The sequence below is a fragment of the Nyctereutes procyonoides genome, unplaced genomic scaffold (genome assembly GCF_905146905.1).
Source record: "Nyctereutes procyonoides isolate TBG_1078 unplaced genomic scaffold, NYPRO_anot_genome, whole genome shotgun sequence".
NCBI classification, from domain to species: domain Eukaryota; kingdom Metazoa; phylum Chordata; class Mammalia; order Carnivora; family Canidae; genus Nyctereutes; species Nyctereutes procyonoides.
In genome coordinates, this window is record NW_026575120.1 from 17,186,123 (window position 1) to 17,204,988 (window position 18,866).

Consider the following 18,866-nt stretch of genomic DNA (forward strand, 5'->3'; position numbering starts at 1 on the left):
CAGAGGCTGGGAGTGCTCAGTTTGCTGAGGAAGAAAGAAAAAAAAAAAAAAGAAGGGACCTGTGAGTTTCCAGAATAAGTGAGGTCTGCTGAAGAAGAATCAATTATCAAGGAGTGGGATGAAAGTGAAATCAAATGAGTGGAGGGTTGAGAGGATTAGCCACCAGGGTTGGGTCTCTAACTGGGGGTCTCTCACACAGTGATTTTCTTTCCAATCCAAAGCACAGTTAATACTGAGTCCAGAGGAGGTAGGCTCTACGTAGGGAGCCCAGATGAGGCATTATTACAGCAGGAAGCAAAGATACCGTTTAGCCCCACAGCCCTTCTCACTTTCCCTTCCAGCCTCACCCTCAAAGTGTGCTCAGCAGACCAAGAGTACGGCCTCTCCCCACAACCAGGAGCCCATCAGAAATGCAGGACTCCAGCCCCACTGCCTCACCCCAACAGAACCTGCATTTTTCCCCAGTCACCAGTGGCTCTGTGGCTCCTGTGCTTATTAAAGTCTGAGAAGCACTACTTGGGAAGCCAGATGTACCTAGCTAAAGGAAAGAGGCTTCCTTCCCTCTTGTCTCTTTTATTAACTAACACCTAGTAAGAATAACTCAGAACTTTAGAAAGGGCTAAAGTAATACGGAGAACGTGGGTAGGGATAAGGGAGATACCAAAATAATAGCTCCCAGGCAACTTATGTCCTGCAAAAATGCTTTGCAACGTAAGATCCAACAGACTGCTGGCATCTGAGAAACCCAGAGCACTAGTTCAAAGTTCAAATTCTAGAGACCCATGGCAAACCTTTTGAATCCGAATTACCAGGAATGGAAGTCAGAAAACCACTTGTTAGCAGGCTCTCATCAATGATCTATGTTAAAAAAAAAAAATTTTCTTTCAATGAAATTTTGAGGTTTATCTGACACTGAAAGTGTGTTATCTTAATTTCCCCCTTGCACCGGGAAAGAAGTTGGAAACTTCCTTCTGATTCTTTTCTCTCTGAAGGGAATAGATAATTATCTGGGGCTTGGAATGGACTAAGATTCTGGGGGAAATAATAAAACGAATCCATACTCATATTTCTTAGAAAGCTCTGGGGATCCATGCTAAAACTTAAGAGTGATTCTATTTCCTTTGATTACTGTTGGGTGATTGGTACAGACTTTTCTTCCTCTGGAGCAAAGGTGAATTACAGAAATCTCTGTACCCATTGTGGGGAGATAACCTTAGAAGTAAGACCAGCCAAACGGATAACATTGTGACCCTTCATCTCTTTCTGCCCCTGAGTAGGAGAGCACCTGTATAATCCCCTAAAGAAGTGTGGGTGCTATAGAGCTTGAGAGCAAGGCTCCTAACCTTGGTGCTACCAGCAACTCTAAGGCACAATGCTTAAGCAGTCCTGACCCTTGGGGACCCCAAACTCCAGGAAGACTCCAGCAGCAGAAGCCAAGATGCCTTTGTACATCATTATCCTTTTGTTGATTTGTTAAAAAAAAAAAATCAAAACAGCAATGGGAAATTATGGGTCACAGTGATGGGGCTTCAGCAAGGTGACAAAGATATCCACACCCAACCTAAAAGAGATTTTCCTTTTCATTAAACATAGTGGGGAATAAAAAGGAAAAAATGCCAGTATTTGCCTTGACTTGGCTAGCATATCACTAGGAGAGCTAATGTATATCAGCATGGGAAAATCTTTAGATACTAGGGCACAGCTTTCATGAACTGTTCCCAAGTCCTCACACCATGCCTGAGAATGGTCTCTCTGTGCTCCCGTGTTTTTCGGTGACCAGAGAGTATTTACTCACTTCTAGGTAAAACTGCCAGTTGTCTGAGGTTTGGAGGTGCCTTGTTAATCAGAGAATGATGTTCAATGAAGTTGTCCCTGTGAGTGCTCACAGAATTAAAAGTCACACTGAGGAATTCCTTGGGCAAGACATATATCATCTAATATGAAAAGGCTTGGGCTCAGCAAGTGCCACCCTTGGGATCCAAAGAGAAGCTCGGGAGTCACTCAGATGTTGTTCCCATGTGTCTAGCCCCTAGCAGCCCTGGGTTCTGGTTCCAGTGACACCAGTGACCTGACCTGGGAACCCCAAACTCCTTGTGAAACCCCAGCCATCCCCCATCTCAGCTTCTCCATCTGTAAATTAAAATTTAAATTAAACAGTTGGATGTGGTGTCCTATAAGACCTCATGCGGGCCTAAGACTCCGGGTTCCAGAGAGTTTTCAAATTTTAGTTGGTAATTTTAACATGGAACTGGCTGAAGAGGAGAGAGCATTTGAAACCAAAAACATGGAAAAGAAAGGCAGGGTTGAAAAATACATTCTTTGCAGAGCAAGTATGTAACCTTTGCTGTGGTCTGAAAGCACACACAGCCAGGAGAAATGCTTCTGGAAGTTATTCACGGGAGCAGATGGTCAATGTGGGATGGAGGTGAAGGGAGCCAATGGTGCCTCCCGGGTGCTCCTCCAGCCCACCCACACCTACTTATCATTTCAAAGCTATAAAGCTAAGAAGACCAGAAAACATCCCTGAAGAAACTCAAGCAAGGGGATGCAGAGGGGAAGTAGTCTATCACTTGGGGGGGGGGGGGTAGAAAAAGGCACAACTCACATTATCATTGATTAATTGAGTGATTTTAGTCAAGTGAATATTGATACATGGCAGGAAAAGCATGAAAGTAAAATGAACACATACGGGAATTACTATTAATATAAGTGATAACATCAAAACATCTGGTAAAATGCAGTTAAAACAACACAAATGAAATGGAATGTAAAACATTTTCACAGTATTCAAAGCTTTTGTAAAAGATTTAGGCTCTAGAAGAGGAGTGCTACGTGAGGGGACTAGAGGAAACAGGAATTTCACCCACGCCCTATGTATCTGCTGGTGACAGATCAGAGTGGCTGCGAAGCTATTGCCTGGTTGTCCCCAAGGTGCGCTTCGGAAACGGATGGCCTGAGCCCACATCTGCGGACTTATGAGAGAGCAACCAGTTGCTTGGGAGTCTGATGAGAAACACACATTTTAGCTTTGGGCACTGGGCTTTCTGTAATTTACAGATCCAGATGAAACCTGGAGCTCTGACCGCATGTTGCCTCGGTGCTAACGCACTGACACCCAGAGCCACGCATTCCATGGGATGGTCTAGAAGGAAAGTGTTCTTGGGATTCTCACCTCACTTCTTAAGAGAACTAGTAATCTTCAAAGACTGAGCTGAGTTCTGCCAATGACTTGACAGGATCCTACCCAGAGTGATTTTCAACCATCACAAATATGACCTTTGAACTGGCAACAACTACTGAATCACATACAGACCTCCTCTTTTGCCAACCGATGACCTTGCAGATAGTCTACACATTAGTTTTGCTGTACCCTTGGTTGAGAAAACCAAAGGACTCTGAGAAAAATACAGCTTTGGGCCTGTCACCTCCCTTCATGCCCTAAAATTGCTGATGTGTTATAGACAAAGATAGTGTGTATCTCAGATCCGCAGTGAAACTCACCAGTCCCAGGACTGTCTGATCGGAATAAAACCTGCGGCTGCAATTTCTACTTCCAATATATTTTGAACTCGTGCTGAAAATGTCACTTCCTACCTGAGAATTCCCATTTAGAGAGTCGCACAGCACGGCCACCCATTCTTCCACAGTCTTCATGCGGTAACTGGGAATACCCCACACAAACCCCTTCCCAAGGCCCTGCTTTGGACAGGGCCTGCTGTCAAAATGAGCAGATACATATGAGCATTGAACTCTTGAGTTAACCAACCCAAACAAGGCCCAGATCCATGCATTCATGAAATCGTTCTGAATTTCAGTTAACAATAGGAAAGTAGAATATTTCTAATTAAACTAATATATATACACATTTTAAAAAGATCATCCAAAATTATAGGCAAATCACTTAAGATCCCCAACACTTTATGATTAAAGTTCAGAGAGAACCACAAAAAAAAAAAGTGTTAAAATAACAGGATCACTAATTGTGAGAGGTTAATTATATCAGGATAACCCTCAGGTAGGTAATGAAGTTGGCATGCTGATTTTTCAGACTGGAGTCTTCAAAAATTAACAGAATCTTCCGCTGTTTCTGTGTCAGTCCAGGGGCCACGGGGGTGACACCTCCCAGCATCGCTGCATCTTCAGGATTGGGTATAAACATTCACCCAGAGGGACAACCACTAGTTCACCACTTTCAGGTTTTACAGAGGTTTAAAAATTGGGCTTGAGGAGCAAATTAGTATTAATTGCTTAGAGTGACTTCCTATACACTGAACAAAAGGAGTAAAGTTGCTTATGTGAGTGAGTTTATGTGCATCACTTATTAAACACAAGGGTTTTTAAGAAGTATCTTAGGGCATTCAGGAAAACTTGCAGAGATGTGTTGCCTTTGAAATTCTCTCCTTAGATGGGACACTTTGGGCTTAACTTTCCCTCTGCAGAATTAAAAAAAAATTTTTTTTTTAAGTGCAGAAGGACAGGCAGGCTGATTGTTCTGAATTTCTTTGATCCACAATCAGGTCAAAAGTAATCCACTTCTTTACAGGAAAGAATAAGCATAGAAAGTACTGTGAGTTTTGCCTGGCACTGTGTGGAGGCCAGGACAATCCAGAACTCCTCAGAAAAGAGGGCCACACAGTTATGCTGTCAGGTAAACCCAGCTCCCACCCCAAATGCCCAGTGAGAAAGCTGCCCTGCTGGAAAGTAGCTTCAAAAGCACTAAAAGACCCTCAGCCCAGTACCCCTTTCAAGTGTCAATGTAGACTTTTTTTTTAAACGTTGAGAAGTTCATAGGGTTTTGCTGTTCTTCTCCCCCCCCCCCAAAAAAAGAAAGTGAAATGAACAGACAGATGAAATTAGAGCACAAAGCTCTTCACCCAATTACAATTCACACTGACTAGCAATTTGTGGGGCTGTTCCTAATACTTTTTCCTTTGTTTTTTTCTCTAGTGATGCTTTCTAGAAACCATTAACCATTGCCTTCTCAGTCTGAAAATCGTCATCTCTCTCCGGCCAAGGGTTTGGCGGCCACAGTGTTTCCTTTTCCTCACACAAAGGCAGGCATGTGCCGCCCTCCACATGTCTGGAGGTCCTATCATGCACGGAGGCTGCTGTTAACTGCCATCCACATGGCATCTGAGGCTAGCTGATTCACATCACAGGACGATCACGTGGAAAGGCAGGGCAGGCCTGACCTCCCTGTGTTGTCGATTACATACTGTCCTTGTGCTTTTTCTCCCTTACACTGACCTTCTGGAACTGATCCTAAGTGATAGGAGTGGTGTGTGTTTCTGTCCAACGCAGGCACAAAGAGAAGCTACTCTGGAATGAAGAGCACATCTTACCAATAGTTGGAATGTTCTAGTCCCAAAGGCATAGATTGGCTGATAGGATCCATAAGCAACTTGTAACAACACAAAGAAAGTTGCAGAACTTTTATTTGTTGCTGTCGCTCACTTTTAGCCCAATCTCGGTTTTGCTTTTGTTTTTGTTTACTGGCCAAATTTTCTTTTTCAGTGGCTGTCTCTGGTTGAAATGGTTCGCACCTGCTTTACTCAGTGATGTGCTGTTCCACAGTCGATCCTAGAAGACTTCCTAATCTACATGGTTTTCCTTACCTGGGCATGCGGCTTTAAATACTGGCTGTCCCGGGTCTGGAGCATGGCTACAGGGGGGAAGGGGTGGGGATGGATGCTGCCAGAGCAAAGCCAACTGGATTACAAGGTCCTCTACCAACCGAAGGAGCACTGAGCGTGAACGTCCAGGTTCTAGGGTGGCCTGCTCAGTCCCACCCCTCACCCCAGCCCACGGCTCCCTCCCCAACCTGCCCCCCTGGGGGAGAATCACTTAAAGACTGACTGGAAAGTGGGACATTCGTGGTTTTTCATCTTCTTCATGAAGTTTTTGAATTCCTTGTTTTTCTTGTCCCACTTGTGGATTGCCGTCAACAAGTACTGGCTCTTCACCTTCCGGCCCATGATGAGGAAATGGTGGCTGAGGTTGTCCAGTTGGTGGCATGGGCAGTCAGCCCCATTCTTCAGGTACAGGACCAGCTTCTTCAGTTCCTTCTTCTTGATGGGTCCCAACTTCAGGGGCTTCTTCTTCTTGGGGACAATCTTTTTGTCACCGTTTTCTTTTTTCACTTCTTTGATTTTCATCCTCAATGCTAGAGATGGTGCAGGCAAGGAGGGGAAGAGGAGAGAAGGAGGAAGAAACCATGTTAGAATGAAAGTTTTGCATCTAAAGCAATAACCTAAACTGAAGGCTCCAGGTGAGGCTGAAAGGAAAGGCCACTGGCAAGTCAAAGAAAGAGGCCGTTTTATAGATGAGCACCAAGGTCTCGGTTCTTCTCTATATTCGGATTCTGCCCCCTACTTTCATGGTGTTTAATGGTAACTCGATAATTGCCTTGGGACTCTATGAGATTCTCGAATACAGTTTCAGAACCCAATCATATTTCTCTTTTTTAAAAAAATTCAGTGACTCAAAACATCACACAAGGCTTTAAGAGAAGGGGATCACATAACTGAATATTACCCATATAATCTAATGCTACAGACCTCAGGATTCAAAGAAAAAACTCACCCCGAGTTTTGTTTTGTTTTTAAAGAGAAAGCTATTGTTTTGGATTTTCAACATCCAAAGGACCTAAAGGTCCTTGAAAGTTGGGTCTGGTAAACCAGACTGGCAATCTATGTGTGCAAGGTGCAGCAATGGGGAAATGTAAATGGTGCATCCAATGGTGATGCTTGACCGCATCTATAATCAGTGCCCAACTTCTGCACCAGAGAAATCATGATCCCTACCACTGTGCCTCTAGGGAGTTCTGACAGCAGGTACTGCTAATGTTCTGTCAACCACAAGGCAACCACTAACGGGTGCCACAAATGTTCTTTCCACTGGGTAGACCCACACAGAACCAAACTCTGCTTTGAGCTTTTGACAGATCAGAGCAACTCTTGGTGAAGTCCTCACAGAGAAATCCAAGTGATGACCCCTGGAGTCTAACACAGGATGTGGGCACAAGCTTCTGCACCCATCTACCAAGTCCATCTATCTCTTTTTTGTCTCTACAGAGCCTGAGTTCACATTATTTTAATGTGCATGTATGGATAGGAAATTTAGTGATGGCTCTGCAAGGTCTGGTTGGTGAAGATAATTAAATTCATGTGGAGGCCTTCTATAAGAGGTAAATGTACTTAAAATACAGCATCATCGCTGTGACAGTCAACTCCCCTCTCAAGCTGGCCAGCCCAGATAGCTTCAAAGGAGAGGAAAATCATTCTCCAGATGCCAGCCACCAGATAATTTGTGCATCCTCTGAATTCTTCTAAATTCAAAATTAGCAAGCTCCTTCTTTTTAATAACTCAAAGCTCCTACCCACACTCCACAAGAACAGGCTTGAATCTGAACAGAATAGCACTAGCTAACAATTAGGAGAGCATATCACATGCCAGGAAGTGTGCTAAGTATTTTCCATGAATTTCCTCAATTAAACCTAACAACTCCACGAGGAAGGTATAATTATTTTTCCCATTTAATAGATGAGAAAGCTGTGGTACAGGGGGTTAAATTTACTTGGCCAAAGTCACTAATCCCCAACTTCAACCCATGTTTTAAATGTTCACTTTGAATCATTGTATAGCCCATGCTGACTCTATGGCTGCAAAATTCTTCATAATGAACCTGATATTTATATGACTGGCTATATGGATCAAGGAAATAAGGGGGAGGAGCTCAGACTCACTTCCTGGTTTCATCCACATTTCAAAATGATTTCATTTATAAAATGATAGAAGGCATTCTCCTGCTTGAAAAAAAAACTGCTCTGGCAAAGGAAACACTATATTTATTATTTAGTGTTTAGTTTATTAGAAAAAACACCCTTGGCTAACCAGAGAATAAGGAGGGGAGATCATCCTAGGAACGAACCTTTAATGAATGTGTCAAAGTCAGTAAATTAAATGCTCCCACTGCTTTCTTTTTCTTACAAAAAGAATTCCGGATTTTGCAGTCTACTTAATCTCATATAATACCCTGGGCCTGGTATCCCTTAAGAAATGCCTCACTCCCAAGGGCAGCAGAAGGTTCAGGAACTGGGCACTAAGCAGCAGAAGGCTCTCTCTGAGGATTAATCTTGACCTTGCAGGCTGGCCCAGGCTTCCCAGCATACATAGGAGTGAGCTGAACATAGCCTCCCAACAAGTTCCTTTCCTTTTTTTTTTTTTTTTTTTTGGTTAGTTTGTTCACAAGTTCCTTTCTTTAAGCTCTTCTGGACCCAAACCAGCCACTGCCCAGTGCTTCTGATTACACCTGATTCCCAACCCCACTCTGGACAGAGTATAGCGGGGACTAGCAGGCAGGAGTGTGGCAAACAGAAAGCAACAGAAACCACCCATCCAGGGCTTCACCCCAGACATGCCTACACAGGCTGACACCCAGATTAGCTTCCCTTATTGCCTGACGAACTTTGTGCCTGGTGGTTCACTTGGGAAAAGACTTCAACTGTTCTGGTCTGTGGCTCACTGAATGAGGAAAGTTCTCAATGGGGTTGAATAAGAGACCAGCAAGAGAGGAGACTCACTGCCTCAGCCCAGGCAAAGTCAAGTCTCCATCTCTGCCTCCCCTCTGCAAAACAGAGAAAACAGGACTGGGGGAAAAGAAAGGGAGAAAAGAAAGAAGGAAAAGAAAGAAAAGAAAGAAAGAAAGAAAGAAAGAAAGAAAGAAAGAAAGAAGAAAGAAAGAAAGAAAGAAAGAAAGAAAGAAAGAAAGAAAGAAGAAAGAAAGAAGGAAAGAAAGAAAGAAAGAAAGAAAGAAAGAAAGAAAGAAAGAGGCAAGGAATACTGAAGGAAGGTAAGAGATAAGAACAATTCTGCTCCTTTCATAAGACCCTCTAAATAAAGTGGCCCCATAGTGTTAGATGAACTCTAAGCTACTTCCCAAAGTCTAAGGCTGAGAACCATTCTCTTATAGAAGCAATCATTTATATCACCAGGCGAGATGAGTGCATGCCCCAACTGGCAATGTGGGCACCCTCTTTTATTTTTCTTATTTTTATCTATTTATTTATTTGAAAGAGAGAGAGTAAGAGAGCACATGGGGGAGGGGCAGAGTCATGAGCAGACTCCACATGGAGCACAGAGCACGAACCCGACACGGGGCTCAATCTCACAACCTTGAGATGGAGACCTGAGCCAAAATCAAAAACCAGGTAACTTAACCGACTGTGCCATGCAGGCACCCTGTAGGCACCCTCTTTTCTGCAGAGAAATGAGTCATCAGTTTTTGGGTGCTGGACTCTACAGATGAGCATAGGCTAGGCTGTGCTGTGCACGGCTCCATACTTTGTGCTCGCAGCAATCATGTTAAGAGGGAGCCGTTATTATTTATTACAATCAAGGAGAAGGACTCAGGTTAAGTAATGACAACCCAAAGCCACAGTATGTAAGAGATAGAATCAGAATTAAAACCCACACTTAACCCCAAAGACCACACTCTTTCCTACTACACCATGACTGGGTTTAAAATGATATTGCTTCAGTGGAAACTATTTCACTCTTTTGATTGTGTTGCTTTTAATCACAACTCAAATCAAAAATTAATGTTCCTTTGCCATGACCGTGTAAAGGAATTCAGTTTACATAGGTGGGGGGACAGCGAGGGGAGAGGGGAATCAAATGATGGAAATGTGTTATGCATTAGGCTCTTTATTTCTTGCCATTTGGCTCAGTTTCTTTTTTGAGGTGGGGAGAGTAAGGAAGGAGGAGGCACATATGGCCAGAAATTACTAACATCTTTCCATCTTTTAAGGGTTTATTTTAGGGATGCAGATTACCAACAATGTTTGGATAGGCGATTAGCCGTCCAAGGTTGATTTCTCTGGGCCTTGTGGATATGTGCACAGCCCCCCACCATACCACATCCAGGGGCTTCTGGGACAGGGATGGGTGCTGGCCCAGGAGCAGCCTGGAACCGATCACCACTTCCTCCCATCCCAGCCGGCCTCCACCCTGCAGACAGTGCCTGGACCCCCAGGGATCTATCCATAGACTGGGTCCACCGTTTGCAATGCAAATGATTGTGTGAGGCAGGCAAAAGGCAACAGCTGGTGCACTGCACAGAGTACCGGGTCCCAGGTTCTAACTGTGTGACCACAAGATCTGGTTCTGAGCTCCCTGTGTCTCAGTTTTCCACCTGTGAAGTGTAGAGTGTAGCCTGCCTGCTGGCCTGGCAGCACTGCCATCAAGAAGGCCCATGTGGGGCAATCCTGGGGAGCCCAGAGATCTCCCCTCTGGCACCACCCCACCCCAGGCTTGGTCTTCTCTTTCTTCCGGTGCCCTTCTCACCCTGGAGGGAAATGCTTCTACAACCTCAGGCCCGTGATCTCAGCTACTTAGAACACACCTGGACCCCGAACTAAAACAAAAGAAATAAACAAAACACTTAACAGGTGTTTGCTTGTTTGTTTGCTTGTTTGTTTGTTTTTAGCAACAACTTAACATCTTCTGAGTCTAGAATATTACTCCCACCTCTCACCTTACTAGTCACTGCCAGCAAGAATTCAGAGACCCAGAAACTTTGAAAGCCCAAGTTAAGGTTGAGGTTAGGGGCTTTCTAGGTCTTTCTCATTAATCTTAAAACAAATAACCTCTTATATTCAGGTAGACTCTTAAAATTTCATTTCATTTGTAGTCACCTGAAACCACTTTTTTACTCAGAAATGATACTTCCTTGGTAGCCTCCCCATGAGGCTTGGGTATCTTTCTGAGGCTGAAATGAGAACAGGAAACTCATTATACCCAATTCAAACCCACACTCTCTTCAAAACCATCTTTTCTTCTTGACCCTCCCCCTGACCCTAACAGTGCCACCATTTGTCCAAGTACCTAGACAGGGTGCTTGAATGTATGGCAACCTTTGGCCAAGAACCAGCCATTCATACTACCAATAATGTGGAATTGCTGCCAGAGTGCAAGAAGGATCCAATGCAAAAGGTGGGAAAGGAGCTAAGTCAGTGATCAGATTTGTGACTTGGCTGATTACAGTGAAGTCAAGTACAGAGAAAAGAGAGAATGCGGGCCCTTAGGGCGCACCATCACTGGGGAGAGAGGGAGTTTTATTGTAAAAGTCATCAGAGGCACAGATGGAAAACCAGGCAGCCAAGTGTCTCAGAAAGCACAGGGGGAGGGTATTTCAAATAGAGGAAATGCTCCTCCATCCCAAATGCTGCTAAGCTCAAGCATGAGTATGAGACAAGATCATTCAACTTGGTGATTTGGGGGCACTGATGGCCTGTGGGAGGGGTGGGGGTGAATCCTGGGGAGCTAAAAACCACTGGGAAGAAAAAATAAAAGGTATACTATACCACTAAGCTTCTGGAATGTCTGTGAGGAGTTACCACTGGCTACTTCTAGTCAAACACATTAGATTGAGCACACACAATCATTTGCACTCCATTCTGCAGTCAGTTTAAAATCACAGTAAAAAAAAAAGTTATAAACACATGTGAGAAAACAAGAACATATCAGCAGGCAGGATAATAGAAAGCAAATGGATGGTGAACCCTGGCTTGACAAGAAGAAAAGCTGAAACCTAGAAGCTTATGGATAGAGATGTCTGTAAGAAACAAGCCTATCCACACTGCAGGACCCAGAAATGTTCATGATTCGGGGCCACTGGGGACTTCTGAGCTCTATTACAGAGGTTGTACTAAATATAAGAAGTGGCTAAAAATCTCTAGAAAGATACTCAGAACCACTAGCCTTGGGCCATAAATCTGGTAACAGCCTCTCACCAACCTCAGCAACAACCAAGAGGTTTATCCTATATAGAAGGTTTGAACCAGATTCTGGGCTTAGGCACCCTAGACGCAAAGGAGAGCAGGGTGGTAATGGGCTGTATTCACTCCATAGGACTAAGTGACAGTCTGCACAATAAGCAGTGAGTCCCTCAGGTCTTGGAACACTGCATTTACAGCCCCCAAAGAGGAGTGATGAGTTTCTATCTAAAGAAATTAGTAGTCCTAAAGAAAAGACCTGCAGCTCCTCCACCAGCAAAACTCTAAAACAAGGCCCTAACAAGTTACATACAGGCCACGCATTCACACACAGAGCTTTCAATGTACTGCCTCACTCTTCAATTCCAATGGCCAGCTAGGGATCAGCAAGCGTTTACACAAAGCCTCAAAGTGTGAACCACAGAGACCAAAACATACAAAACAAACAAAAAGAGAATCCAGAGATAAGAGAAACCATGCAGGGAACACAAGAAAACTTTTTACAAAGATAATATTAGATAAAGCATTGTGTTCGTAAAACCAGAATGGAAAGCTATTAGAAGAGATGCTCAGAGAACAAAAAGAGTATTTGGATATTTAAAATGTGAGAATGCTAGACAAGTACTTTAAGATAAGGTTGAACACAGTTTCCTGGGAAGCTGGAAAAAAAAAATGATGAAGAGAGGGGAAATAGGCGACAGAAGAAGACACAACAGGCTCAGCCAGGAGCTTCCGTATCTGAACAAGAGAGAACCAGGGAAGTGAGCAGGAGAAATACCAAAGAAATCATACAAGAAAATTCCCAGAAATAAACATGAATTCTCAGATTAAACGGACCCAGCTCAACAAATCGTGACATTAGAAACACCAACATAAAGAGAACTTTTAAAGTCGTCTAGAGAAAAAGAGATTATACCTCTAGTGCAGAGGATCAGGCAAGCAGAATAGCATTGGATTTATCAATAGCAACACTAGACGCTGGAGGGTAATGGATCAATGCTTTAAAATTCCCAAGTTCAAACTGAACCAAGCTATCAATCAGTGTCTGAGTGTAGAATAAAGACATCTTCAGAAGTTCAATGGTTAGAAGAAAGCTGTCTTCCATACGTTTTTTTCTTAGGAAACTACTCCATGAGGTGATCTACAAAAGCACAAAATTAAGACAGACACAGGATTGAGGACATCAAAGATCTAACATGTGACAAAAGTAATGGAAGTCTTTAAATGATTTTTCCAGAACAACCACGTGGCAGGCCTGAAGTTCAATCAGTCCACACTGAAACCAGAGGAAGAGGGCTCAGGCAGATGACCTGCTGTATACCTGCAGAAAAGTTTAGGGCTGAGTTCCTATTGTAAACATAAGGAACAGGGAACAGAAAATGAGACAACTGCTATCTCAAAGGAAAACAAAAAGGCACACAGGAAAGGGAATGTAGATGCATTAGACTACATGCCTCAGCTGCAAGTCACATTTATTTATTGTGGTACCTTAAATATTGAGTAGTCATTTAACCCAAAGTGTGATATAATTTTATTGTAATTGGAGAGGAGTGGACATGTAAGATGGATCAATCTTTATCTTCAGCAATGCAAAATCAATAAGTAATAACTAAAAATTAAAATTAAAAATTGATGTTATTTGGGGCACCTGGGTGGCTCAGTTGGCTAAGCATCTGCCTTCAGCTCAGGTCGTGATCTCAGGGTCCTGGGATCGAGCCCTCTGTCAGGCTCCCTGCTCAGGGGGAAGTCTGCTTCTCCCTCTCCCTCTGCAGGCCCCCCTGCTCATGCTCTCTATCTCAAATAAATAAAATCTTTAAAAAAATTAGTGTTATTTTAGTTAGTCTATAAATAGACTCCATTTGGCTAAATATCAAAAGAAATAATTAGTTAGAAATATTTAGTTAGAAATAAATAGTTGGAAAATATTACCTATGGGTTGTGGGAATTAGTGGCAGGAAAGCATCACACAGGGGACTGCAGTTTTTTGTTCAAACTGCAGTTTTTAACTACAATTAGAAAAATTTTAACACTATGACTTTTTATACTGCATTTACTTTGACTCAAAAACCTTACATTTTAAGAAAGTTTAAAGAACTTAAATGTATATAAACTACAAATAAATCACAAAATGTGAGATCTTAAAAGAAGCACAAAGAATACATTTCCAGGTCCTCTACTCCTCATTCAAGCGAAGTTTAGTGTTAGGGCTTCCTAAGGGCTTTCATTAAGAATTCTCCTCCCTGCCCCTCCATCCAGAGCTCTCTGCTTTGTTCCATAGCTCCTCCAAGCAGGGAGCAAGAAAGCAAGGGGATGAATGGGGTCCTGGCAGATTCTGGGGACAATCGGGCAATGAAAAATCATCCTAGAGCAGAAAACAGATCACACCCTGATTCCTAGTAACTTGCCTTTTGTCCTTTCTCCTGCAGAGAGGACTGGAGATCTCAAACAGATGATTTGAGGAACAGGAGGATAAGACTGGAAAACTCTTTACAAAGTGACCTGTTCCCAGTCCCTTGGATCAGGAAGGTCCACAGATGGGCACACCATGCATCAGCCCCGTGAGCTTGGCTGACACCCCTCCTCCAGGTGAAATAGCCTTGCTATTCAAAAATAGCAAAACCTCACTCAGCACTAATAACAGAGAGGACCTGATTTCTACATCCTGGCCCCATTTCCACAACTTCCTTGGGTGGGCAACCCTGAGGCAGCAAGTGCCATCCCCAAATCCAACAGTGCAAATGAGATTTGGTAACAGTTCTGGGTCAGGGTTTGGCTGTGAGAAACCACAGCCTCCTTCCAACATGCAGCAGAGGGTCTGGGCACCAGGGCAAGCTGGCTTTGAGGCATCAGAGCCCAGATGAATCCTACTGACAAAGGCCCTGCAGTGGCAGCTTAACAGACCTTTCTGCTCCCAGCAGGAGCCAGTGTTTGGCATCATTAATTCGTTTACCAAAGAAAGAAGCCTGCATTTGGTCACAACAAGTCAGACTCTATCCCCTGACCACAAACCACATGCTGAATACTTACATGCGTTTACTAACTACAGGACATACGTTACAAAAAAACAAAGAACGAAAAACGATTGAAAGCAGCTTGCTTTTTCTCTCACTTACAAAATACAGCAGATGTAGAATATGCTCCTGAGTGACTTATTTGGGGCAAATTATTTCATTGAAGTCGTCCTGTTTATCGGACCCCAGACATCTTGGGGAGGTTGGGGTAGAGATGTCAGGGAGGAGAAGGGAATCTCCAACTTTACAGATCCTCCCCAACACCCCCACAGAAATTCACACACACAACACAGCAGCATCCGTGTCAGCCATCCAGAATCCTGCTGCCTAATTGCTTGATTTCATGGATTGCGTTAAATCCCCACTGATTTAAGCTAATGGTGCAAAATGAAAACCCCACTTTGAGAGCAAAGAGCTGCCTGGTGTGGTTTTATTTGGGAAGACGTGTGCACTGGCAGCCCTGGCAGCAGGGCCGAGGTCCTCAGAGTGGGACAAAGAAAAGCGTTGGCCCTCTCCTTCCCAGTAAGCACCGTATTCCTGCTCCCCCCCACCCCCAGCAGGAGGTAGAGGAGAATAGGAGAGTTGCTTAAATGCAGTCAATCATTAGGATTGATTGAATCTTGGCTCCAAATCCAGACAAACCCGCCAAGGCAAACAGTGTTTCCTGCCTCAGGGTCACTAGGTTTCCTCCATTCCTCTCCATTCCACCCCCACAGTGTTCGCCCAAATGGCAAGCTGGGATGTGTAGTGGTCTCTTGGAAGGAAAAAGATGGGGAGTATGTCTGAAATGCCATGAGCTCTCCATGTCTCTGAGAGAAGTCCTCAAACTTTGTGTCATCTGAATCATCTGGAGGACTTGTTAAAAATGCAGATCGCTGAGCCAGTGTCTGATTGAGTAGTAATAGGAAGGGGCCCAAGAATTTGTATTCACGGAAAGTTCCCAAGTGAGGGACGCTTGGGTGGTTCATTTGGTTAGGTGGCTGACTCTTGATTTCAGCTCAAGTCATGATCTCAGAGTCATGAGATCAATCCCTAAATTGGGCTCCACACACTCATTGATTGAGATCAATCCCTAAGTTGGGGAATCTGCTTGAGATTCTCCCTCCTTCTCCCTCTCTCCCTCCCCCAGCTCATGTGAAAGAAAGAGAAGAAAGAAAGAAAGAAAGAAAGAAAGAAAGAAAGAAAGAAAGAAAGAAAGCTGTTGGGCTGGTCTGGAGACCACATTAAGAACCACCAGTTCAAAGGATTTGAGGGCAAGTAAGGATAGGGTGGGCTTTTTGATTTGTCATCTTGGTTATTCACGGTGGTGAATTCTGAGAACTCTTCCTCAGATGGTATTTAAACATCTGGGAGACCCAACACACTATGCACCCTCCAAACTCACTGAAGTTCCAGCTGAAGTCAGCAAGTTCAACATGGACATGTCCTAGACCCAGCTGACCTTGAGCAAGCAGGTCTAGCACCATTTTCAGAATCACCAAGGTCTAGGGGACCCCCATCTTCAGAGGCAGATCTTGCAACATCAGGAAAAGAAAAAATGTGTTGCCTTTGGTAGCAAAAGGCAATACATTTCAGTGCAGAGGACTCCAGCTTCCGGTTCAGACTCCAACACTAACTTTTTTTTTTCCAACGCTAACTTTTTGTATAAATTTGGGTAAATCACTTTACTTCTCTGGGTCACCATGAGGCCCACTTGGACAAGTTAATCTCAATTTCCATTTCATTTGTGTCATCCGAATCACCTGGAGGACTTGTTAAAAATGCAGGACAAGTTCATCTCAATTTCCATTTCAATCTTTCTAAATCATCATACTTCCTTTCTCTGTTTTGAATCCAGTATAGAAACACTAATCATCCAAGGGCTTTCCCTGAGATCGCCCATCTCAGATGGCAACTGCTGCCCTCACCTGCTTACATTGCCTGGGGACCTTGCTTAAATCAATCGTAGCCCAGGCCCACAGTGAACACAGCAGCACAAGAGTCCAGTCCTGATAGTGAAGTCATCTAAACTCAGAAAGATAGCCCCAAAACACAACATAGAGAATATAGTCGACGAGAGTGTAGTTGTGTTGGATGGTGACAGATGGTAGCTACACTTGTTGTGAGGATATCATAACATACAGAGAAGCTGCATCGCTATGTTGTAAGCCTGAAACTGACATAACAGCATGTGTCAACACTACTCAACTCTACTCAAAGGAATTTTTTAAAAAGATCCCCCTGAAAATGTGACACCCTCCAAGCCCAGTGGCTAGCAGGTCTTCATGCTATCCCATTTGGCAGATGGGAGGGGAGCCCTCGGGTGTACGGTGATCCTCAACTGGCCCTGGGCCCATCGCTGAGATATCCCTGAAGAGCTGTGAGCCCAAAGCCTCTGGGAACTGGTGGAAGGCACACCTTAGCTCTTATCCCTTTATTCTTTTCTTAGCTGAACTCTCTAAAGGCAGAAGGTACACTTCAGGCAAAATTGATGCTTTTTCTACCCATCCTTCTGGCCAAGCTATAACCCATCTTCTCCCTGAAGCGCCCCAGCGCAGTCTGGCTTTGACCTTCATAAGCCTCCCTCCCTGTCTGAACCATGGCTGGGCAGAGCATGATAATAATCCATGAGTGTGCCCCACCTCCCCACTCCCCACTGTGAGCCCGTGCAGAGCACAGATCACGTTCATCTCTGCTCACTGACTAGTGTGGCACCTAACACATCACAGAGCTCAGTCTAACACTTATCAGATACACAAACGAATAAAGAGACATAAGCAGCAAACTCACTGCCTTGAACTCCATAGCCTCATGAGTGAGACGAATTAGTTGCATGCACCTCCGCTTTTGCACTGACAACAACAACCAGCACAAGAGTCACGGAAGGCTTGCCCGAGCCCTGAGCTCCAAGCTAGGCACTGGTCTCCATGCTTTTACACGCACGAACTCCACAAATCCTCCAACAACTTTATGAGGGAAATACTCTAATTATAACCAGTTTGCTGCTCAGGAAGCAGAACAGTTCAAGTAATGCACCAACAAACGGGTCAACGGCAGAGCTGGAATTTGGTCCCAGGGAGTCTAGCTCACAAGATGTGAATAGTATCAGAGGGGAAACTAACTCAGCCAGAGGGAATCCAGGCAAGGTCATCATCGTCGACGCCTCCAGCACAGATGGTGCTCCCAAAAGGTCCGTGTGAACGAGCAAACCCCGTGTGAGGCCTGAGCAGGCAACCGCTGCTCTCTGGGTCTCACTGTTTCTTCTCTTTAGTGTGCAGAGAATGTTCTCCAAGTTCACCCCAAACACTGTCTCTGAGAAGTACTAACATAGAAGTGCCATTGAAACTCTTGAATGGTACCAATAAGGAAGATGATACTAATTTCATGTGGTGAAACAGTAAGTAAAAAATCTCTGCTCTTAAAAAGCTCAGGATGAAGAAAACTGCAAAACAATTTCAGGGATGGAAAGTGCCTACAATACAATGTTAACTGGGAAGAAATCATTCTGCAAAATTGTGCCTCTCGATGATACAGAAAGAGAGAAATTACCAAAATGTTAGCAGCAGCTGTCTCCAGGTGCTGAAGGATGGGCGACAGACGTTTACCCTCTGCACCTGCTTTACACAATTTCCCAAGTTTCATGCAATAAATACACACTTTACGATGGGGGGGGGGGGTTCTCCACAAAATAAGTAAGTCATTTCAGGAAAAGATTTGGTTAAATGACATGTTTAAAACCTACCGATCACGACTCGTTGGCTCATTGACAGTATTCAGAGGTTATTCTATGTTCCTTGTAAGGGGTCCTGCTGTCTCAGGAGGGGAAGCAGGCTTTCTTCTTCTTTTTTTTTTTCTTTTTTCTTTTATTTAAATTCAATTAGCCAACACATAGTTCTTTATTCGTTTCTGAGGTAGAGACCAGTGACTCATCAGTTATGCATAACAGCCAGTGCTCATTACATCAAGTGGCCCCCCTTAATGCCCATCATCTAGTTACCCCATCCTCCCACCCACCTCCCCTCTAGTGACCCTCTGTTTTTTCCATGGTTTATCACCTTCTCTGATTTGGGAAGCAGATTTTCACAGAAACCCCAGGAGACAC

General features: G+C 44.0%; 1 protein-coding gene across 1 annotated transcript in view; it reads right to left on the reverse strand.

The window, feature by feature from the left end:
- Nucleotides 1-2,612: 2,612 nt before the first annotated feature.
- Nucleotides 2,613-18,866, reverse strand: part of SFRP1 (secreted frizzled related protein 1) — a 43,993-nt gene continuing 27,739 nt past the window's right edge. The window contains exon 3 of the mRNA XM_055334900.1: nt 2,613-6,163. Within this exon, the coding sequence (XP_055190875.1) occupies nt 5,841-6,163 (323 nt within the window). The 3' untranslated portion in view covers nt 2,613-5,840. The remainder of the gene's footprint in view (nt 6,164-18,866) is intronic.